At 55.8% G+C, this 21,925-nt stretch overlaps 9 protein-coding genes across 9 annotated transcripts; 4 read left to right on the top strand and 5 right to left on the bottom strand.

Annotated features, from left to right (window-relative positions):
• Positions 1-87: 87 nt before the first annotated feature.
• Positions 88-3,410, top strand: BDY17DRAFT_260531 (SacI homology domain-containing protein; the record flags this gene model as incomplete). Its single annotated transcript, XM_033731840.1, has 2 exons — positions 88-2,554; positions 2,621-3,410. 2 exons carry the CDS (start codon positions 88-90, stop codon positions 3,172-3,174), a joined length of 3,021 nt encoding a protein of 1,006 aa, XP_033594666.1. The 3' UTR covers positions 3,175-3,410.
• Positions 3,222-5,729, bottom strand: BDY17DRAFT_244227 (uncharacterized protein; the record flags this gene model as incomplete). Its single annotated transcript, XM_033730511.1, has 1 exon — positions 3,222-5,729. One exon carries the CDS (start codon positions 5,727-5,729, stop codon positions 3,222-3,224), a length of 2,508 nt encoding a protein of 835 aa, XP_033594665.1.
• Positions 5,730-5,897: 168 nt separating this feature from the next.
• On the bottom strand, positions 5,898-6,904 carry BDY17DRAFT_290248 (uncharacterized protein). Its single transcript, XM_033732479.1, has one exon. The coding sequence runs from the start codon at positions 6,612-6,614 to the stop codon at positions 5,982-5,984; it is 633 nt and encodes a 210-aa protein (XP_033594664.1). The 5' UTR covers positions 6,615-6,904; the 3' UTR covers positions 5,898-5,981.
• A 53-nt stretch (positions 6,905-6,957) lies between these two features.
• On the top strand, positions 6,958-8,181 carry BDY17DRAFT_290247 (putative vacuolar ATP synthase subunit D). Its single transcript, XM_033732478.1, has 3 exons — positions 6,958-7,114; positions 7,170-7,681; positions 7,735-8,181. Exons 1-3 carry the CDS (start codon positions 7,100-7,102, stop codon positions 7,985-7,987), a joined length of 780 nt encoding a protein of 259 aa, XP_033594663.1. The 5' UTR covers positions 6,958-7,099; the 3' UTR covers positions 7,988-8,181.
• BDY17DRAFT_23697 (uncharacterized protein) lies at positions 8,166-10,358 on the top strand. Its single transcript, XM_033730311.1, has 5 exons — positions 8,166-9,430; positions 9,516-9,707; positions 9,774-9,915; positions 9,973-10,096; positions 10,150-10,358. The coding sequence occupies exons 1-4, from the start codon at positions 8,356-8,358 to the stop codon at positions 10,076-10,078; spliced, it is 1,515 nt and encodes a 504-aa protein (XP_033594662.1). The 5' UTR covers positions 8,166-8,355; the 3' UTR covers positions 10,079-10,096; positions 10,150-10,358.
• BDY17DRAFT_23698 (uncharacterized protein) lies at positions 10,359-11,251 on the top strand. Its single transcript, XM_033730313.1, has one exon. The coding sequence runs from the start codon at positions 10,586-10,588 to the stop codon at positions 11,072-11,074; it is 489 nt and encodes a 162-aa protein (XP_033594661.1). The 5' UTR covers positions 10,359-10,585; the 3' UTR covers positions 11,075-11,251.
• A 1,024-nt stretch (positions 11,252-12,275) lies between these two features.
• BDY17DRAFT_243425 (putative MFS sugar transporter) lies at positions 12,276-14,501 on the bottom strand (the record flags this gene model as incomplete). The annotated part of the gene is made up of 11 exons (XM_033730432.1): positions 12,276-12,504; positions 12,562-12,629; positions 12,684-12,725; positions 12,787-13,105; positions 13,167-13,250; positions 13,303-13,330; positions 13,393-13,543; positions 13,607-13,909; positions 13,975-14,064; positions 14,133-14,337; positions 14,419-14,501. The coding sequence occupies 11 exons, from the start codon at positions 14,499-14,501 to the stop codon at positions 12,276-12,278; spliced, it is 1,602 nt and encodes a 533-aa protein (XP_033594660.1).
• Positions 14,502-15,184: 683 nt separating this feature from the next.
• BDY17DRAFT_23647 (uncharacterized protein) lies at positions 15,185-17,904 on the bottom strand. The gene is made up of 2 exons (XM_033730304.1): positions 17,474-17,904; positions 15,185-17,413 (listed from the first exon to the last, which is right to left on the bottom strand). The coding sequence occupies exons 1-2, from the start codon at positions 17,784-17,786 to the stop codon at positions 15,228-15,230; spliced, it is 2,499 nt and encodes an 832-aa protein (XP_033594659.1). The 5' UTR covers positions 17,787-17,904; the 3' UTR covers positions 15,185-15,227.
• Positions 17,905-18,517: 613 nt separating this feature from the next.
• Positions 18,518-21,909, bottom strand: BDY17DRAFT_320591 (ribosome 60S biogenesis N-terminal-domain-containing protein; the record flags this gene model as incomplete). The annotated part of the gene is made up of 2 exons (XM_033736482.1): positions 18,518-21,197; positions 21,248-21,909. The coding sequence occupies 2 exons, from the start codon at positions 21,907-21,909 to the stop codon at positions 18,518-18,520; spliced, it is 3,342 nt and encodes a 1,113-aa protein (XP_033594658.1).
• Between the last annotated feature and the right edge of the window lie 16 nt (positions 21,910-21,925).

Here is a 21,925-nt window from a genome sequence, read left to right as displayed (position 1 = left end):
TCTGTTTAAGGCAGCCATCGCGGACCACTTCTACGGGGATGTCGTACACATCTCGAATACTCCAACCGCGATAGACGCGCGGGTCAAATGGATCTCGGTCCTGTCGACTCTGCGCCAAGCGGAGATACGCAGTACGATGAGGACCCGACGCGCCAACCCTCACCCGAACCCGAGCAACTACGCGGCCGCAGGAGAACCCACTTGGGGAGTGGCGACCACAGCAGTCTAAACAACACCGACCACACCTCCACAGACGGAGCGCGGGACCGCCGAGCTGGCCGCGCAAAGCAAGCAAGTAGGGATTCCACCGCGGCACCCTCCGTAGACGCCCCAGCTTTCTTCCCTGTAGGCGCCACCGCCGCCGAAGTCTACGAGAACGATGGCGAATCTGCGGAGATCCGGTCCAAGCACACCGAGCCCGACGAGGTCGAGAACAATGCCTGCCGCCTGTACAAATTCACACTCTACGAGACGAATGCGCGGTACTGGATCACCGGCTCCGACCTTGCGGAAAGGAACTTTCGCATGTTGAGGATCGACCGCACTTCGCCGCCGGGCCAGATTGCTTTGTTCGAAGACGAGACGACATATGATCGGGCACAGCTCAAGGACGTCCTCGCCAGTATTGACGAGGGGAATCAGTCGACTGGCGGCCTGCGAATGAAATGCCATTTCTGGGGCTTGCTTGGATTCGTGCGCTTCACGGAGTCCTACTACATGCTGCTGATCACCAAGAGGCAACAAGTGGCCATGATCGGCGGGCACTATGTCTACCAAATCGACGGTACAGAGCTGGTGCCGTTGACCACCGGTTCGAGCAATCGCTTCGTGCAGAATCGCAATCCCGAGGAGTCGCGATTCTTGAGCATACTCGGCAACCTCGATCTAACAAAGTCCTTCTACTTCAGCTACTCCTACGACATTACGAATTCTCTGCAGACGAACTTCATCCGTCAGCGAACCGCGGTGAATCAAGGCCAATTTCACGCCGATCACGACTGCAACAGCATGTTTGTATGGAACAGCCACCTTTTGCAACCCGCTCTTGCCGCCCTAAAGCGGCCTCTTAGCTGGTGTCTGCCTATCATTCACGGCTTCATCCATCAAGCTGCACTAGACATCTTCGGTAGAGCCGTGTACATCGCCATCATCGGCCGACGCTCCCGCTTCTTCGCCGGAGCTCGCTTCTTGAAGCGCGGCGTCAACGATCAAGGCTACGTGGCCAACGATGTCGAGACGGAACAAATCGTGTCGGAGAAACTCACGACTTCTTTCCATGCTCCTGGCTCCCGGCTCTACGCGAGCCCTATGTACACCTCTTTCGTGCACCACCGTGGAAGCATACCTCTCTACTGGACGCAGGACAACAGCGGCGTCACTCCGAAGCCTGCCATCGACCTTCATCTGCAGGACCCCTTCTACCAACCTGCAGCACTGCACTTTGACAACATGTTTGAGCGCTATGGTTGCCCGGTGTATGTGCTGAATCTCATCAAAGCTCGCGAGCGCATTCCGCGAGAGTCGAAGCTGCTCGTGGAGTTTCAGAAATGCATCGAGTACCTCAATCAATCCCTACCAGAGGATAAGAAAATTCTCTACAAGGCTTTCGACATGAGCCGAGAATCGAAGACTCGAGGGGGGGATGTCATAGGAAGTCTGGAGGTCATGGCTCGGGATATCGTGGAAAAGACCGGCTTCTTCAGAAACGGAGATGATTTGACCGAGCCCATGGTTCAGAACGGCATCTGCAGAACGAATTGCATCGACTGCTTGGACCGAACCAATGCCGCGCAATTCGTAATTGGGAAGCGTGCTTTCGCGCTGCAGTTGCAAGCCCTTGGAGTCATCGACCGCGACGAAGTCGATTTCGACACAGACGCCATGAACACCTTTACACACATGTTTCACGACCACGGAGACACGATCGCCTGGCAATACGGAGGCTCGCACCTGGTAAACACGATGGCGACCTATCGCAAACTAAACCATTGGCAAAGCCAGTCCCGCGACATGGTGGAGAGCTTCAAACGCTACTACCACAACTCCTTCCTCGACAGCCAGCGACAAGACGCCTACAACCTCTTCCTCGGCAACTACGTCTGGGAGCACGACAAGCCCATGCTCTGGGACCTGACGACAGACTACTACCTCCACCACAGCAACCCGCGCGCCTGGCTGGAAAAGAAGCGCCGCAACTACAACAACTGGTTCACCCCCGCGTTCCTCGAAACGCGCTCTCTACCACCCGATCCCGTGCCTAGGCTCCTCAAAGCCGCCATCCCAGGCAGCATAGCAGACTACGACGACTACTGGGCCGAGTGCTACCGGCCCGCAGCCCTCTCGTCGCTAGGCAAAGTGTACGCCTACCGCATGACGAGCCTCAGTCGCCACGCTCCCGAGCGCTTCCTGAACCCCCATAGCAAATTCGACTTCTCTCCGTTCAAAATCCGGCATGAACCGCAGAGGCAGGCGGGCGATACGCCGGAGAAGAAAACGCCGGAGATGCGGGTGAAGATTGTGGAGCCCACGCCTCCGAGAGCGGGTGGTCATCGCAGTGCATCGGCGCAGACAGCAGCGGAGTCCACACAACGGACAGCAACGCCTACCTCCGCAGCAGCAGGAACAGACCACAGCGCATCGCACACCAACACCGCAACCCGCATCCCCTCCAACGGGTCAAACCCCACACACCCCCCCGAAGGAGGACAAATAGGCCCCCAAGCCCCCTCCGACGCCAAAGCCCAAAAACACCTCTGGACGCTCAACAAATTCCACACGCAATCCCTCAACCCCACCGTCTCCCCGCAAGAAGCGCACGAGTACACGCGCTACATCGCGCACCCGCACACGCTGCCTCTCGTCGTCTCGTCGGAGCGCATCCCGCCCGAGACGGCGATGGACTACATTTCGTACATCCACAAAGCGGGCGGGGCGGAGTTTGACGATTTCGATCAGGAGGAGGCGGATCGGGGGTTTGCTTTCTCTGCTGGGGCGGGGGAGGAGGAGGAGGTGAGGAGGTTTGAGGCTTTTTTGGCGGAGGCGAGGAGGGGGGATGTGTTGAGTGTGGGGGTGGAGGATGGGGACAAGAAGCGGTATAAGGCGTATCGGCAGTGGGTGCGGGGGAAGAGTTTGTTTAAGCAGAGTAAGGTTGATCCGGAGTACGCTGTAAAGTAGGGGGGATGTTTTGAAGGGTATGGAATAGCTTGAGGATTCGTCTAACTTTACAGATCATCATCGATATCCACTTCATCTGCATTCTTGACCGCCGCTGCATCCTCCTCTCGCGCAGCCTGTTTAGGCCGGTTCCCGCCCTCTGGTCCACTGCTCGCCGCGACAAAACCCACAGGCGCTCGGGCCTGCCTCTCCAACGCAGCCATGGCATCCGCCTTCTCCCCACCCACCCCTTGCTCCTCCTCCTCTTCTCCCTCCTCCTCTCCAGCTTCCATAGCCCGCTGCCTCGCAACAGCCTGACTAGCAATAAAGCTCACATCCGTATTAAACTTGGCCTGCACGCTGCGCTTAATCCGCAGCATCTCCTTGAACGTATCCTCATTCCCATGCTGCACCTCGAAAGCCTCCCACTTCTTCCAAAACCCAGCATCAACCCTCGGATCGCAGAACTGGCTCGCGTGGCCCCAGATCGCGCGCGCCCGATCGATCTCGCCGAGCCGGCGCTCCATCTCCGCAAACTTGACGCACATGCTCGCCGCCTCGGCATCGGGGAGGGCGGCGATGGCGCGCTCGTAGATCTGGCGCGTGGAAGCGAGGCCGAAGTTGGAAGCGGATTTGGTGAGGTAGAAGGAGAACATTTCGGCGCGGTCGGCATCGGCGACGGCGCGCGTGGCGCGGTCGTAGATGCGCATTGCGTGGCGCGCGAGGCCGCGCTCCTCTTCCAGCGCGCCGTACATGAGGTACAGGGGTTTGGCGAATTTGGGGGGCACGTCTTCGACGGCTTGCTCGAAGAGGTCGCGCAGGCGCTCGATGGAGATGTGGCGGTCGACGGCTTTGGTGAGGTAGAGGTTCCATAGTTCGAAGGCGACAGGGTAGGTGAATAGGTCAAGGCCGCGCTCGTAGATTTTGAAGGAGTCTTCGAAGTAGCCATGTTCTTCCAGCAGGTTGGCGTAGTTGACGACGGTTTGGGGGGTGGCGATGCGGAGTTCGAAGATGCGTTCGTACACTGCTTTGGTTTCGGCGAGGGTGCTGACGGACTCGACAAGGTCGACGTAGAAACTCCACAGTTTCCAGCTTTTGTGCACGCGTTGCTGTGGAGTGAGAGTCTCGTCGAAATAGTCGACATTGCTTTTTTTCGGGGCTTTGGTAGCCGTCTCCATGACTTTGACGGCCTGGTCGAAGTTTTCATTCCGCAGCTCCATCTCTGCCCATTCTGTCCACATTTCTGCGAGCTCCGAGACAGACTTGTAGGGGACCTTCACAGCCTTCTCCATGATCACTCGGGCATTCCTTAGATCCCCACCTACTTCGTAGAACTTAGCATAGTTGGCCCAAAGTTCGTGGAAGCGGCCATTCGCTTTCTTCGGACTGATGGCGGCGATGGCATCGGTGTACGTCTGCACCACCATTTCCTTATTCTCGCCCCACAGTGCCACACGTTTCTGCCATTCTCCCACATTGTTGGGGTTCTGCCTCAGCCAGACGTCGTTGACGAGGAAAGGTCGGCGATCCATGAGCTGCTCGAAGCGCATCATTCGGATGTCCAGGTCGGTGTCGGCATCGATGTCCACTTTGGTCTTTTCTTGCCGCGTAGCAGAATCCTCAAGCTTGATCTGGATGATGGCTTCTTCTGCCTCGGCGTATGTATCGAATACGACACTGAAATCTCTCTGCGTCAGGGCGGTGGTGATGCCTTGTTCGAAGATGTCTCGCGCGCGTTCGTAGTTGCCGCGGTTGATGTAATACCGCGCGAGCCCCACCCAAAGAATGCCTCTCTGATCTGGGAAGCGCTCCAGCCCTGAGCGTATGATGGTCTCCACATCCATCGTTGCGCCGTTCTGCAGCGGGATGGGATTCGGGACAAGGCGAGCGTGATCGATGAGGATCTCCAGCATCTCCGTCCAGTGCTGAAATGGGCCTTTGGCTTCTTTTGACTTGAAGCGAGGATCATTCAGAATCTCGATGTAGCGCTGCACGGCTTCGGTGTACTTCTTCTCTTGCACAAGGACATCGATGAAATCCTCGACTTGCTCGGGGTGCAGTTGAATATATCTCCTCCAGATTTTCACGCCAGTTTCTCCGCCGGCGGAATTCGCAAAAGGACGATACAAGTTCCAGATGCGCTGGTGTTGGGTGAGAGGCAGTGCTCGGAGTGCACGATCGAATGTGCGTCGGGTGAAGGTGACGAGGGGTTGTTGGCAAAGAAAAGTAAGATACATCTCCCAGATGCGCGGCATTTTGTTCAGCAGGACAAGCGCGCGTTCAAACAGCGCATTCACTTTCTGGAAATCCTGCTTCCATCGCGCAGGACTTCTGCCCTTGAGGTGATGCACGCGCAGCTCGAGGTACGTCTTCCAAAGTTTGTAGCTTCGCGGCAACGCGGCGCACGCTCGTTCCAGCACAAAGGCTTGCTCCAGCACGGTGCCATATTGTCGCTTGAACTGCGCGTAGTCGAGCCAGGGCTTGATGCTGCCCGGATTGCGCAGGACATCGTTTTCGTAGATTTCGTCGTTCTGGTGGACGAGGTAGAGGTAGGAGGTTTGCGCGGCGGACGCCATGTTGGGCTTCGATTTGCCCAGTGTGAGGGCGAAGGGAGGGGTGAGGGTGCGGATCGGCTCACGAGGCAGGCCTGGCATACTCTGGCGCGCTCGATGAAGCGCCGCTCAGACGCTGGAGTTGAGGGTGAAGAGGAGGGAGGCTCTGCTGTGAAGCGCTCGAGACTTTTAAGGGTTTGAGACTTGACGGCGGAAGAGCCGCAACTTTGAGAGCCCGCAACTTTGTTTCAGTCACAGGCAACCCTAAGCTATAGGCTACCTGCTATCTGCTGCTTTGTCACGACGAAATGAGGATAGACCTTCCAGATATCGCCGCATTCTACCTCGATTGTCCCAGTCTTTGACAGTCTGTTCCTCCACCGAGAACTGCCTGTCGCCTTTGGCCCTCATCTTAGCCTCCGTAGCAAGTAGCAGCACCAGCTCTTGGAAATCGTCACTGCTGATCCAGAGCCGACCTCCTCTCACCCCGATTTCTTGCACCTTCCCTTCTTCATCCTTGAATGTCGGCCGCGTAGCATCGAAGGTCAGTGATGCAAGCGGGACGGTGTCGATGAAGGAGGGCCAAGCATTTCGCCATAATGATCCGACGTGCGAGAGGGGTAGATATTCCTCGTGCACTTCGTGCTTGTATCGAATGGGCCTGTCGTTTTCTTGCGGCGGTATTCGGCTGGCGCGGAGGACATCCGGGTCGCCGAGTGGTTCGAGCAATTTCAATCGGACGTGGAGTTCGTTGGAGGCGTTTTGGCGTTCTTGAGTGAATGCTCGGAGCTCTTCTGGGCTGAAGATGGTGTATGTCTGGGCCATGGTTGCGCTTCTCCTTTCTTCGTCAGTCTTCAGGGCTGGTTTACGTCTTTGTGATCTGCTGGAGCTGAAGGGAGGAATAGCCATTCATGTTCAATAGCCTTTGCACGGTTGCCTGGCACGAGTTGAATTAGGCTTTCGAGTGAACCTCGTGGGTTCCGATCATCGCTGGAGAGGTACATGACTGGTAGCGTGTATGACGGCGACCATGCTGCTAGTCATTCACTACCGAGTATGCTGGAAATACTGACGAAGATTAATAATCTACTCCGATTCAGATGCATCAAATGCATGGGCATCTTGCATCCTTGTAGTTCAAGACAGTTGGAGTGGTGGTGGCCCCGCGGCTGGGGCAGTGATGCGATTACCTAAGCCGGGCGAAATCCCAGCCGACGTCAATGCTTCGACGGCATGTCGTCTTGCTTGCCCACATCCAGCTACACTGTCATCCTGATCCGACTCTATCTCGCATTGCACCACCGACCGTCACATCCGTACTTCGCCGTGATACCCAGAAGCTTGAAGCCGCCCCTCTTTACCTCCACCTTGCTGCAAGGTGAACAGCAGCCACCATGTCTTCGGGAGCGGTACTACACTCACTACCTCCCACCTATCTCGTCTCTCCACTAACACCCCCTCCAGGGCCGCGAACCCGTCTTCCCCACCCGCCAATCCCTCCAAACCATGAAAGCCAAACTCAAGGGCGCGCAAACCGGGCACGACCTCCTAAAGCGCAAATCCGAAGCCCTCACGAAGCGCTTCCGCGAAATCACGCGGCGCATCGACGAAGCGAAGCGCAAAATGGGCCGCGTGATGCAAATCGCCGCCTTCTCGCTGGCAGAAGTGACGTACGCAACGGGCAACGACGGCATCAAATACCAAATCACCGAGAGCGTGCGCAGCGCCAAGTTCCGCGTACGCACGCGGCAAGAGAACGTGAGCGGTGTTTTTCTGCCGCAGTTCGAGACGTGGGAGATGGAGGGGACGAGTGAGTTTGGGATGACGGGGCTGGGCAAGGGCGGGCAGCAGGTGCAGAAGAGTCGGGAGACGTATACGCGGGCGGTGGAGACGTTGGTGGAGCTGGCGAGCTTGCAGACGGCGTTTGTCATTTTGGATGAGGTGATTAAGGTGGTGAATCGGAGAGTCAATGCTATGTATGTCTTCCGTCTCTCTGGTTGGAGATACCTGCGTACTGACTTGACTACAGTGAGCACGTCATCATTCCGCGGACAGAAAACACCATCAGTTACATCAACAGCGAGTTGGACGAGCTGGACCGAGAGGAGTTCTTCAGGTTAAAGAAGGTGAAGAATGTAAAAGAGAGGGAGAAGCAGAGAAGTGAGAAGGAGTCGCGTAGTCACAGCGACAAGGAAAATGAGCAGGTTGATTCGCAAGGCGGGGGAGAGGAGGGAGGGAGTAATGTGCTTGGGGATGACGAGGATAAAGATGTCATTTTCTAGGCTACATCAATTTGCTTGGGAGCGTGTTCAATAGCAGTCTTTTGGAGTGAAGAAGGCTGCACGTATCCATCTAATACTTCCCTCGACCCTGCGGCGGCAGACCTCACGCCATACCGCGCTAGTGCATTTCCAGCCTAATGCGGGGGAGGAGCTTCGGAGATAGCAGATAACACATCCATGGAGCCGGGGAGGGACATGACCACTCCACTTGAGCCTCATCTGCCGACTGCACGACATCCCAGTTGACAAGTCGGCGTCGTTCGATCATCGGCCTCGTCTCGTAGATGACCCTTCGATGACCTCTCTTCACCTGCAGCATCGCTGGTGATTCACACTCAACCACAACCCCGCACCCTCCCCTCTCCGCGATGACGACCCTCCTCGGCCTGAGTCACGAGCTCCTCCACTGCGTCTTCACCGAAGTCGAACCCACAGACTTGGCCGCACTGAGCAGAACATGCCATTCGCTCCATGCGTACATCAAAGGCAACCGACTCCTCCATAAAGATCTCTATCTCCGACGATATGATGAGCCAAAGCTGCTCGACGAGCCGGACTGGGAAGAGCTGATTCACAAAACGGCAAGGTTGGAGAGGATCTTGCAGAGCGAGGACAAGGAAGTCAAGAGTGAGAATCTGGGCTTTGTCTCCGAGCAGGTCGACCACCTGCTGCAGACCGCCTGCACAGACGTGGACGAGTCGGCAAATGTTCAACTCTTGAGCGATTATTTCGCAGACCAAGACAACATCGATGTCTTCCTATGCTCCAGCTCGTTGTTCAGAACGGCCGGCACGAAAGATCAGCAAGCCGCCCCGACGCAAGCACTCCAACAAGCATCGGCCAAATTACACTGCCTCTATGGCAAGCCCGTCGATCCCGTTCCCTCCAAGCGCTCTTCCGCCTCTTACTCCATGACTGCCTTCTTCACCCTCCGCCGCATCGACACCGGATCTCCATCCTCCAACACACGAGCTCAGAACCGCGGCATCCCTGCCCACACCGTAGCGCGAAGTAAAGTGTACGACCTCCGCGAATACACCGATGGCTCTATATGGGGTCCCTTCATGAGCGACGGCAGCCAGAACGTCGACTGGGAGAAAGTCGAAGCCATCATGCTCGTCCTGGGATTCAACCTGGCCGACTTCACCGAACGATCAGACGGTCGCTTTCCGCTGCTATGGGATCGGCCATTCGATGGCGTGACCCCGCAATCCTACGTCTCCCCTCAGATATCCGCAAGCGACGACTCGGAGATGGAAGAGTCGGACTCCAGCATCCCCAAGGAACTCACCCCATCCCTCGACGATCGCGACCCATATGGCGTCACCGGCACATGGATGCGAGTCGTCTGCTTCCTCGACTACAACGACCTCTACGCCTTCAACTTCAGCAACCCGGAGCTGCCGGCCGAGCAAGCGCGGGAGCCCATAGACACGCAAGAAGGTAATATCCACCTCGAAGAAATTGTACGTGTAACATTACATCAGACAGAATGACTGATGTGCTGCTTTCTTCTCTCGTCCTATAGCCATCCGACTGATCAGTATCAAGCTGCAAGTCACGCGCATCGATCCGCCCGGCTCGGCCGATGAGGATGAAGAGGAAGACGGGATGGACTGGAGTCAGTTCAAGGGCGAGCGGTTGCCCATTGTGCACTTCCGCGGGAGCTCGAGGAGTCTGCATGCGAGCTGGGATCCAAACGCCAATTCGCAAATCAGAGGTACTTCATCTTGTGGCCAGATCGCGAAGGTTGCGGTCATCGGCTAACTTAAGACATTTACATTAGGCACCGTCCGACAAACCCCCCAAGGCGAAATCCGCTGGACCACCTTCTCTATCTTCCACGGCGAAGAGCGATGGCGGTCTGAAGGCATCCAGGTCGGCGGGCTGCGATCAGCCCGAGGTGTGCTGGGCAATTGGTTCGACAAGTCAGTCCTCCCACTTTCCCTTGCACAATGTTTCTGCTGACCACGCCCCGATCACAGAGACTACGACATGCACGGCCCCGCCGGCCCGACGGCTTTTTGGAAAATCACGGATTGGCTGGGGGCGGAGAAGAGCTCTAGTAGTACGCCCGTTGCATACTTTTGATCTTGATTGTCCGGCAATGTGCAACAAGGACAACGGGACCTTGGCTGTGGCGCGTGGGCTGACTTGCGTAGTAGTGTAAATCGTGGTACTGCATCGCCGGCGAGGATGGTGCTACTTGGAAACGATAGTACGTGGGCCTGCATGTTGAGGGTTGGTATTGGCGTATAACGGAAATGGTGGATTGGGGGAGTTACTAGGTAGATGGCGCACAGCTGGGGCCATTTCGAATACAATGCCAGACTCCAATCGAGGGCAAGTTCATCCATCGTCAGCTGCCGCTGCACTCGTCCAACTCCTCGCCGTCGAACATCTTCTCCAAACAGCTTTGACGCCTATCCTTCTCTCCTCAATCAAATCACAATCCATCCACCATCCGGCTCCGCCTCACTCCACCTCCACCCTTCTCCTCCAAATTCCCAACGTGGCCATACACAGTCTCATAGTAGCTAGGCGGCGCCAACCCGACTTCCCCACGCTTCGTATTTTCGTCGTCCTTCGCGGCTTGAAATGGCGAGGGTGTCTGTTTCTGTGAATCTCGTCGACGCTTCGGGAAGCGACACCGGCGCACCGCCCAGTCCACGGGCGCGGCGACGATGTACACGGCGAAGAGCACGATTGCGAGTGGAAGGGGGATTCTGGAGGTCATGGCGTTGTAGCAGAAGAGTGACGTGCAGACCTCTCTTCCAGGATGGCAGTGTGGATGTTCACAAGGTCGGAGTAGGGAGGCGGTGGGGGATGCTTGTAACCACTCTGCTTCTTTTCGTCGAGGGGCATGAGTTGAGGGTGTGTTTGTGCTCGTGCTCGTGCTTGTGCTTGGGATTCCCGACTACGCTTCCGCTCGTGATGACGATGCTTGAAATCACCGGCGGCCGAGCATACACGTCTCACCGCGTACTCGATGAGGACCAATGGGTAAATAAAGAAGGGCACGCTGGCCTTTTTGTTCATGGGGGCTTGTTCGCGGAATGTTTCGTGGGTGTGTCGTTGGAGGAGTAGTGGGTGGATGCGGGGAGTAGTGGTAGCTTCGTGCGAGGTCAAGAGGGGTGTGTGTTGTTGAGGTGGTGAGGCGGGGTAGAGTTACTGCACAGCCTGCGGATTGGCGTGGCGCAGCCTTGTGGACTGGAAGGATGGGATCATATAGATGTGATACATGGTTCGTGAAATTGATAGCGGATAGTAACATTGGGTAAGATAGTCGTAGCGTGAACTCTTCATTCACTCAGAGGAAGCAATGAAAACCATCGACACTGCCCCTGCCCTCTCTGCCTCAGGTAGTCCAGCAATGCCCATCCACATCCCAGCTCTCCATCCCTCCATCTACCACTTCCGCTCCGCCACCCTCTTCCTCCCACCAACACTCTCATCATAGCTAGGCGGAGGATTGAGAATATCCTTCTTCTCCTCAATAGGAATGAATCGTTGCTCCTGCGGTGGTTGAAGCTGATAATCGACCGGAGCAGCACCATTGGCGAGTGCCTTAGCAGCAGCTCGACGCTCCATAGCCGCTGCGATGGCTGTTGCGGCGACTTTGAGGGCGCTTTGGCGCTGGCGACGTTTGTGTCCGCAACACATGTTGAGTGATGTGAAGTATTGAGTGGGTGTTGGTCTGGTGTAGAGATGGATGCTTCGATTCGATCTGATGAAGGAAGACGATGGTATTCCGATGTCTTGCTTGTTCTGAATGTCTTTAATGATTCTAAATCCACCATTGACCAACATCGCAGGTGTTTATATATTGCATTGCCTGGCATGTTACGGCCGGGGTGACGCAGCCTTGTGTTTGGCGGGGAAGGCAGAGTTCCTCCGCCCGCCTCTGGCTTTCGGCCGTTAGCGACCCCGCGTTGCGTCAAGCCTCGCACTGCAGTTCCGCTTTGGGAGACGTCGGATCCGGGCAAGGACAAGGCGATGCTTCTCGACATTTCAATGGTTGGAGGATCGGTATTGAAGTACCGGTCTGTTTCTTGTCACTGGTCATTGGATATCCATCACTATCAGGACCGAGGCGTGTCGAGTGCAATGGCGAACGACAAATGGACTCTCTCTACATTGCACGTTCGCACGACGTCATCGTGTGCAGGATGTACATCACGTTCTACGTATCCTGAAGCCAGTCCCAACACCAACATGAAGGCGGAAAAAGCGCCGTGGTACGCATCAAGTCCCCGTCCCAAATGCAGCTATACTCATAGCATCCCACCTAACCACTCTTTTCATCCTCGGAATGCTTTTCATCCCGGACCTCCACATGCTCCCTCTCAAACGCAATATCGCCATGCTTCTCAATATCGGCCTCAATCTCTGCAACAGGCTTGAGGCTCTCCAGCACAGGCTGCGATCGTCGCGTGAACTTCCTAAGGCCAGTGTTTCCTTCCTTGGTGAAGAGGAAGTCGACCTCCTCAAGGGTGAGATTGGATGTTTCGGGGTAGCTAGAAGGGCAGGTCAGCTTTTGTGGTCTGGTAGGGCTGGGTTGGGCAGATGCATACCAGAAGTAGACGAGGGGAATGAAGGATAGATTGAGGCACATGAAGATGAGGTAGGCTTTCCATTGCAGCTAGAGTCTTGTTAGCGTCTCTGTAGCCAAATAGGAGGTTGAGTAAGAACTCACGTTGTTGATGAGGGTAGGCGTAATCATCACAACCACAAAGTTCTGTTCCATCGTCAGCCGTCACCATTCCCAAACATATCAAGTCACGTGCTCATCGACGTACCCATAGCCAGTTCGCTGAAATGCCCACCGCGGTTCCCTTCGCTCGGACATGCAGCGGCAAAATCTCCGGCACGTATACCCACGGGATGCAATTGGCCGTCGAGCCAAAGATCAGCATGTACACGAAGAAGAAGGCGACAGAAGCCGTAGCAGTCTTCACGCCCGTCTCGTGCGAGTATTCGTTGGGCTTGAACTTGAAGCTCAGCAGGACTGAGATCAACATCATGCTGATCGCCAGGCCGAGACTGCCCCACATCATTGGTTTGCGGCGGCCCATGCGGTCGAGGAAGAAGGTTGGGATGAGTGAGCCGAAGAAGAACCTGACAGAGTTGAGGTGTTAGCGGAGTCGACCGGGCGACAGTCGAGGCGGGTTGTCCTTACATCGTTTGGACGCAGCCGCCGAGCACCAGCGACAGATTGGGCGATAGGCCGACGTTGTACTGAAGAGCTGAAGGAACGTAGTACCTGTTGAAGATTAGCGGAGAGGTCGTTGTTTGAACATTACGAGTAAACTTACACGACAAGGTTAATGCCACCCATTTGATCTGATCGCAATCGCAGACACTGTTAGCAAAGCTCCCTTATAAGCGGCTGGTGTACCTCGTACTCATGAATTGCATGCCATATGCAAGCAAGACTCGACGGCCGGTCTGAACCTCGTCACGCTTGAACAGATCGCGCCATCGATACTCTCCAGTGCGACGCTCCAGATCCAGAGCCGCCAGAATCTCGGTGTGCATCTTGTTGACTTTCTCATTCTGCTCAGCGAAACTTGTCAGCGGCGATCCAACTGGCAGGCCGAAGAACCAAGCGTTACGAACCTCTGGCGGCGCATCCCAAACATCACACAACACTTGCAAAGCCTCATCTTCTTTCCCATGAGCATAAAGCCACCTGGGACTTTCCGGAATGCCAAACACCAAGAAAATGACGATGAAGCAGAAGAACGTTTGGCAGGCAATCGGTACTCTCCAGGCCACCTCGCCGCCTACAGAGCGCATGCCGTAGTCGAAGAAGTAGGAGAGCACGATACCGACGCCGACGAACAAGGGCTCCGACGAGACTAGGCGGCCGCGTTTATCTGCGTCGCATAGTTCGGATTGGTACATTGGGACAGTGGAAGTCTGGAACCGTATTAGGAGGGATTCAACGCAGACGCGAGAAGAAGTTCAAGATTCGAAAGACCCACCTCAATGCCTGTACCGATTCCAGTGACGAACCGCGCAACGAGAATCTGCGCACGAGAGTACGAAGAGGCCTGTAGTGCCGCTCCGACCAGCTATGCCGAAAAAATTACGGTCAGCCATACAACATCGACAAAACAACAATGCCTGCACCGAAACTCACAATCCAGCCCATGGCAATCCACATACACAGCCTCCGCCCACACTTCTCGCCCCAGACGAAGGTGAGGATGCATCCGGCAAAGGCGCCCAGGTTGTAAATGGACACGATGATGCCCTCGATGCTGGACGTCGGGTTGCTAAAGGTTTGCTTCCAGTTGGTGTTGGTGACGATGCCGGAGAAGACGCCTTGGTCGTAGCCGAAGAAGCTGTGCGGAGTCGCGTGTTAGCCGTTACATCTTTCTCTCTCTTCGACGTTGTTTCTGGTATGTGTGGAATGTGTGACGAACATAAAGGCAATCTGACACGTCAGAGTAATGGCAATCTGGAGCTTGAGCCCCCTGCCGAAGATGTCGTATTTCAACAGCGCCATTGTCGCGACGTCCGCCCTGCTATCGAGTCTTCACTCTACTTCCAACAGAAGTTGTAATGGAGACTGACAAGAAGAAAGAAGACATGCAAGCAAACAAAATAGAAAGCAAGCAGACGCCACCCGGACTAATACGTCTCGGCATCGAAAAGCAACACCAATCCCGCCCACGATGCTGATCGCCCCATGCCGTGGTCCCGATTCCGGGGGACTGATGCTTGAAAATGACGTTGTTGCGGTGCACTTTGGGTTTGGCGTTGACGCGATTGGAGCAAGTGAGCCGAAATTCCTTCTCTGCGTGGGAAGGTCTGACGCGGATGTGGGGTCCCCGGGTGGGGAGGGTGCATTTCACGTGCATTTCGGCCACGCTCTCACAACGAGGCCATCGCATCATATGCACGTCGCGTAGCCAGGTTGAGCGAGATGTGCAGCAGCTGGACGATCGCACTTGTTGTCAATCTACGGCCGAATTCATCTGACACTAGAAGCATCCATCTCAGTTTCTTGCATTTTGTCTTTCATCGAGGACTATCTAGTGGGACATGTAGTCCTCATTGCTGTGCCAGCACCGTCTCGACACGGCAATGAATCCAGCGCAGCCACAAAGGTAAAGACCCATAGTCCCTTCGTCATGCTCGTTTGACTCGCCCAAATCAAATCTTCTCACAACGCATGACAACGCTGCTACACTTCCTCCTCAAAAGCCACGCACTGCTACCACCATCGATACTAGCGTCTTGGCCCCATTCCGCCATCGTGTCCCTCATAGCCCCTGCTAGGCACACCCTCATTCGGATTCCTCATACCCATGAAGCCAGGCGGAGGCGGCGGGTGATGCATGCCCGGCGGCCCAGCGTAGAAACCCGGAGGCACATTGGGCGGAGGCGAGACCATTCCACCTGGAAAGTCGCCCCGCTGCTGGGGCGGAGGTTGCGGTGGAGGAGGCTGCTGAAACATGCCTGGAGGCCCGTGGAAGCCGGGTGGGTGGCGAGCGAACTGAGGATTGAAGCCTGGGGGCGGAGGTTGGCCACCTGGCCCAGGCGGGCCTTGAGGCGACTGCAAGAAGTCCGGCGGTGGGCCTTGAGGAGGGAATTGGTGCATGGGAGGCATGTGCATTTGCGGCGGCATGGGGTGGCCGCTCATTCTGCGTGTGTGCCCTGGACCTCCGGGACCTTGCTGTTGGGGATGTTGCTGGGGTTGCTCGGCAAAGTTGCGACGCTGCTGCTGCTGCTGCTGTTGCTGCTGGAAGTACAGTGCCTGTTCATCGTAGAAGCCCGGTGGTGCGCGCTGAGACGAGCGCTGTTCGGGCATCGCCGGCTGCTCCTGTCGTGAGCGATCTCCGTGCCCACTGCGAAGCAATTGCTCGTCAATAAATCCCGGTGGCGGAGGCGCACCGCGCGGCTTCGGCGCATGCGGTTCTTGTGGTACGTTGGGAGGTTGGTCGAGCCAGAGGGGAAAGCCATCCTGCCGTGCCTGTTGCGCTTGCTGCTGCTGTGCTTGGTGCGATGCGGAGTGCGAGCCCTTCTCCTGCAGTAGGTTGAGTAAAAATTGGCTGTTCTTGTCTTGTGCCTGAGACTTCTGAGCACGCTGTGCCGCAAGCAAGTTCTGAATGTTGATGTCTGGAGTGGCTGGTCCACGTGAAGGAGGCTTCTGCTGTCCGTCCAGGAAGATGTCGTTCATGCGCCCTGAATGGCCATGCTCTCGCGATCCATTCATTGGCGGCTCAGGGGAGATCGCATTGCTAGGCACTTGATCCCTCCTTACGCGCTCGTCATTTCGACTGTCTGGGAGTGTAGCAACAAACATATTGCGACTGTCCTCGACGCTGTTGCGGCTGTCACGAAGCATTTCAACTTGATTCCGGTGGAAGACTTCTTCCGGCGGAGATTGCATCCTCTCTGGACTCTTAGGCGTCTGATCGAAGAAGCCAGTGAATCGGCTCCTCTGCTTCGAGCCACCGGAAGTACTTCGGCCAGGAGGCGAGGACGGCGTCTCTGGCGCAGGCGCTTGCGCAATACCCGTCCCACCAAGCATCTGCAGAATGCGTTGGAACCCCGCCGCGTCTTCTGCAGAATTGATTGGCGGTGCAGTTGCAGGTGGTGGTGGATCTGCAAACGTTTCGTCGTCCTTCGGTGACGCCACTTTGAACATCGACGCGAACCGGCTGGGTTTTCCCTTCATAGCAGAAGGCTTGGATGAACTGTCCTGTGATGACTTCCCTTCACCCCAGCTCCCGAATGGCTTGTCGGCCACTCCCTCGAGTTTGAGTGTTGTCATGGGATTGGTCGGCTCGACTTCCTTGGGCGGTGGAGTCACAGCTCTCGCAGCTGGTTCAGGAGTTTCCGCCGTCGCCTTCTTCCCACTCATAGCTTCCTTCCATTTCTGGAACTGCTCTTGGTTGCGCGGCATGCCCATTGATGATAGATCGTCGTCTCCGCCTGGTGGAGCGGGGTCATCCATCCACTCCGGCGCTTTCTCTGTACCAGCCGCTCGCTCCCAGTCTCTGTCTCTTCTGTCGCGGTCGCCACCCTGGCGGTCTCGCCACCCGCCCTGTCTGTCTCCGTTCTGCCGCCTCTCACCCCAGCGGCCCTCCTGCCTCTCACCATGCCCATTCCTGCGCTCACCATCTTGATCTCGGTCTCGTCGCTGATTCCTGTTGTCTTGTCTGTGTTCGTCATCGTTACCACCAAAAGCTCTTTTCTCTCGAACGATTGTCCAGGCGTCGCGAGTATCTCTCCCCTCTCTTTCAACCACACTTCTGCGGTTAGTGCGCTCTCCAAGGAATCGATTCCTAGCTCCATCTTGTTCATCACCAGTGGCGGTCTGATTCGCGCTAGTCAAGCCAGCATCCGAGGGACGAGGTGTGTTTCTGCTCGAGGGAAACATAGTCTTAGGCGGTCCCAGCGATATGTCCTCTGAATACTTCATTAGCCTTTCCGTCAAAACACCTTTCAACAAGCCAAGCCTGCGCTCACCACCACTCTTGCTCCCCGTAGTCCTGCTAACCAATCCCGGTCGGACACCCGTACTAAAGCTGCCCATAGGCGAAGCATCCCCTCCAGTCGCAGCAGTCTTAGCCAACGGCTGCCTCTTCGTACTCGTGGACGTCTGTTGTTGTTGTTGCAGCGATTCACTGTGCGGGATCCTTAGCTTCTCCCTCGAATCGCCGGTGTAGACGTAGACATACTCTATCCACTGCTCGATCGCCGGCAAGTCCTCGGGCTTGTGCACGAGCGGCGAAGAGCGCAGGGTGAGCAGCTCTTCGCGCGTGTACCGTCGGGTAGCCATTGTTGAGGCTTCCGCGGCCTTTCAGGCCGTTGTGGGCGTGAGCGGTGTGATGCGGGGTTTTGTGCGACGTGCGGGGCGCAAGCGAGGAGGAGTGTATTTGGGGGCACGCGGCAATTGCTGTCCACACGGTGGTGCGGGTAGATAGATTGAAGATTGTATGATCGGTGTGAGGTGTGAGGTGGTCGGTGGGTGTTTATAGGTGCGCAGAGCGAGATCATGCGAATTGGCGGAGGAGGATGTGCGTTGGTGAAGAATGTTTCAGACAAGACAGAAATCTCTCATGGCCCAGCTCGGAGGCAACAGAGCCAAGTGAGCGGCCGTGCGCAAGACACGGAGCCGCTGTGTTTCTTCGCAGGGCCTTCAGTGAAGAAGCGAGTTGCTGGAAGGTGTCTCGGCCGTGGAGGACGGTAGTGAGGCTCTACAACTGCGAGCGAACGACAGGCAGCAATAACGAGTTCCTGCGCCGTGGAAAGATCATAAGGATTAGCGACTGCAAAGTATGAAGAGTGTGTGCGCGGTGATGAGCGAGGAGGGAGTGGTGGGGCGGTTTGTTTGTGGTTGGTGGGTGGAAATGAAGTGGTTGTCGGCGAAAGTTCGCAGGGTCGTGCTTTCCACTTCCAGACATCTGCGGCGGCTGGGCCCGAGGGCACGTGAGTGGTGTGTCAGCTGAGGTTTTTGTTTAACATGAGAGGCATTGTTTGCACACATTTGCTACTTGCTCCATGTCGAGTCTATAGATCGCTCAACTGCACTCCACTCCATTCCTCGATCTTGGTCTTGTCGCAAGTCTCGACAAGCCGCTTCTTCAACGCCAGCTCCACCCCATCCCCACTACTTTCGATCATGTCAAGCCAACCCAGCACTCCCGTGCGAGTGATGAGTGTCGTACTACCTCCCTCAACAAAGGTCGCTCGCCACAGGAGTTCCAGTATAGCGTGCCTTACGTCCTTGCGCCCAGCAGCTCCGGGGGACCCATCGAAACTCATGACTTTCTCAAACACCGCCGCACGTCTCAAGATTTCGTGATCTGCCGGTGTTCTCAACCCGTCGATCAACCAACCAAGGACCCACTGTGCCTCCTCCCAATACTCGTCGTCCATTTCCGGCGTAGAAAGCACGGTGTTGTCGAGCCAGTAGTTTGGCATCTTCTGTATGCGCCATTCGGGCCCCTTGTTCAGATATTTGTTCATCTTCGGGTACATGACATGCATCGGCTGCATCTGCACGCGAAGCGCACGTGTCGCAAACGTCCCCGCGAGGTAAGGCAGAGCCTCGCGTTTCGGCACGCAATGGAATTCGTACGTCTCGAGGAGCTCGCCTAGCAGCACAGCCACCGCATCTTTGTCTTCTAGACTGGAATTGTGCAGACTCTCCTGCAGTTTGTAGAGCTGCGTTAGAGCCTGAGTGCGGACTTCGGGGTATTGAGAGCAGAGACAGAGGATCAAGGCATCGACGGCGCCATCTTCGAGTGCGATGTCGAGCTCTTTCTTCGCCCATTTGAGGAGTTCCGGGTGATCTTCACGCTCTTCAGGCGGTGGCTTGAAAGGAATAATGACCGAATCATCCGAGTCGAATCCATTGGTTTCTTCAACGAGAGTCTCTTGGAGAGTGACTGTTTTGATCAACGTGGAGTAGTCCAAACGACCTTTAGCGGAACGCGTGCTCGAAATACCGAGCTGTTCTTTCAGCTTGTCGACGAGCGTATGCACAGCAGTGTTGCTTTCGACAGCAGCCACGAGCTCCGAGAATGTAGCAATCCAGGAAGCCGAGACATCTCGCTCAGGCGTCGGCCTGGCCAGCACGAACGCGGCTTGCTCCAACAGCACCGCAATCAAGACACTCGGCGGAGATGCCCTTTCTTCGCCATGAGATGGAACGATCGCTTCGATATCATCGACATATTTGATCGGTTTCCGGCTCGCCCGCGTAAAGCAGTCGTCGAGAAAGGCGCCAACATGAGCGAACGTCGGATCATCGAGTCGGATCAGAGAAGCAATAAGGGCATCACACACAGCGGTACTGCTGATGATGCTGTTCTCAATCAACACATAGCAGATCAATCCCCTGATTGTCTGATTCTGCAAGTCCTGCCTGTGCAATTTGAGAAGGGTGATGATTGGCGAGTACATCAGCCCACCCTGCTTGCTCAGCCAGCGAACTCCGATATTGAATCGAGCAATCTTGAGCAAATGCTCAAGTTCCAGGGCCCGGATCCCTGCAAATTCGCCTTGGTCTGCCGATTCTGTTCGTAGCAAGGCTGCGGTGAGAGAAGCAGATATGTCGAATTGGGCGTCAAATGCTTCGAGGGGAGTGACTTCGTAGTAGAGTCGAAGGAGCCTGGTGATGGCTTCCCGCTGGAGAACATGCTCATCATCATCCGCGAGCTTGCGGGATGTGGACACCACATCCTTCATATTAGGACAGCGACCAGCGAACGCGACCAGTAGTCTTTCCAACGCAGCATGCCAGAGGTCGGAACGTCCGGGCGACTTCTCGGCGCCAATAGCCAGCTGCTCTCGGATCCTCGACATCTTATCAAAGGCGATGACAAGCAGTCGTACAGCAAAAAACGTCACAAGCTCGCTGCTTTGATTCAAACATCGAGTGAGCGCTTTCTGCGTCAACGGACGCGGAAGTATGTTTTCGATCATGATGGTAGTCTGCGGTGGCAACTCGGCCCATTCGTTCTCGTTGCCCAAGAGGTCAGGCAAAGGCAGTTGCACAACCTCGAAGAGAAACGAGGCGTAACCAATCCATGTATTGGACAACTTGGGCTCGAACTGCATATTACTCTCCGCAAAGTATGCAGCCACGAGTTCGGGGGCCGAGCGGAAGCAGAGCAGAATGAGCTCTTGTTCTTGCAGGTTCGTGTGCGGTCGAAGGGTGCATAGCCATGGCAACAGGTTAGTGTTCCTGATGTCTGGCCGGGTGTCCCGGTCATAGAACTCGATACTGTCCAGTCCAAGATCAATGGTACCATCTCCATCAGCCACATTACTTTCATTTGTGGTGCCTGGAGGGTACCAGCCGCTAGTCCGGAGCAGGCCAAGTGATGGATTAGAGCATACGCTCTTCAGCCAATTGAACGCTTTCTCAGCGGATGCGTTGCCTGCTCGCGATCGAGTTGCAACTTCAGTTACACGCTCGAGATTTTGCTGGATCAACAGGGCGGCTTTCGCTGATCGAGGCAAATCTGCATCGTTGAGAACACTTTTCGCGACAGTGTCCAGCAGCTCCTCCACCAAAGCAGGCGGATCGACGCGGAGATGATGGAACAGTCCCGTGCAGATTGGTCTGCTAGACAGAATGTCGACCTTTCCCCCTTCGTGCACGTGCTTCAGAAGTGTCAAGATGTAACGAACCGTCCACGTTCGGATGGAGAACCGTCTGTGAAGTTCCGCCTCGGGAATGCTAGAACGCTGATTAGCGACAGTTGATAGCCAAGCTTTCATCCAACCTACTCAGTCCTGATGAGGCCCAGATTCCTCCGTATCGTGCCAGCATCGAACGTCAGCTCCCGTTTCTTGTAGACCTCCTTGGCCAGGACTCCACCATCAAAGCTCGCGGCCTCAATCAGCAGCCTCAAGCATGGAGACATGACATTCTCCTTATGCTTTGGAGCCTCGAGATTGCGCTTGATGAGCCGCAAATGCTGATACTGCAACACGGTCCGGCAAAGCAGGTACCCATACTCGCGGAGGTCGATATTGCCAGACAAAGTCTTAAGGAGCAGCGCTATGATGGCACTCACGGACGATGCAAGAGGGTCGATGTGGTTCTCGTTCGCAAAGGACCATGCTTGCCAGAGCTGCGCGAGAAAGGGCTGTTCGAGATCATTGGCATCGGCGGGCTTTGCGCTCTCCAAAAATTCGCGCAGTATCGACAGTTGTCTTGCGGTCTCATCTTCGTTGTCCTGGTATAGAATCTTGTCCAGAAAGGCCTTGAAGCAGGCTATGCCATGTCGTAACTGCTGAATGCCATCTTGGCGGAAGGTTAGAAGTTGTTGCAGTTGCCGCGCCGAATGGATATCCTCGAGTTGCGATCGGTCTTCATTCCTGTGCTCCGGTTTGGGTCTCTTGGGAGGCCGGTCGTCCTGCGCTATGTCGCGCGATCGTTTCGACATTATCTCATCGTTGTCG

Source organism: Neohortaea acidophila (genome assembly GCF_010093505.1).
Source record: "Neohortaea acidophila strain CBS 113389 unplaced genomic scaffold BDY17scaffold_1, whole genome shotgun sequence".
Taxonomy (NCBI): domain Eukaryota; kingdom Fungi; phylum Ascomycota; class Dothideomycetes; order Mycosphaerellales; family Teratosphaeriaceae; genus Neohortaea; species Neohortaea acidophila.
The sequence above is the reverse complement of the archived record's forward strand: the minus strand, read 5'-3'. Positions and strand labels throughout refer to the sequence as shown.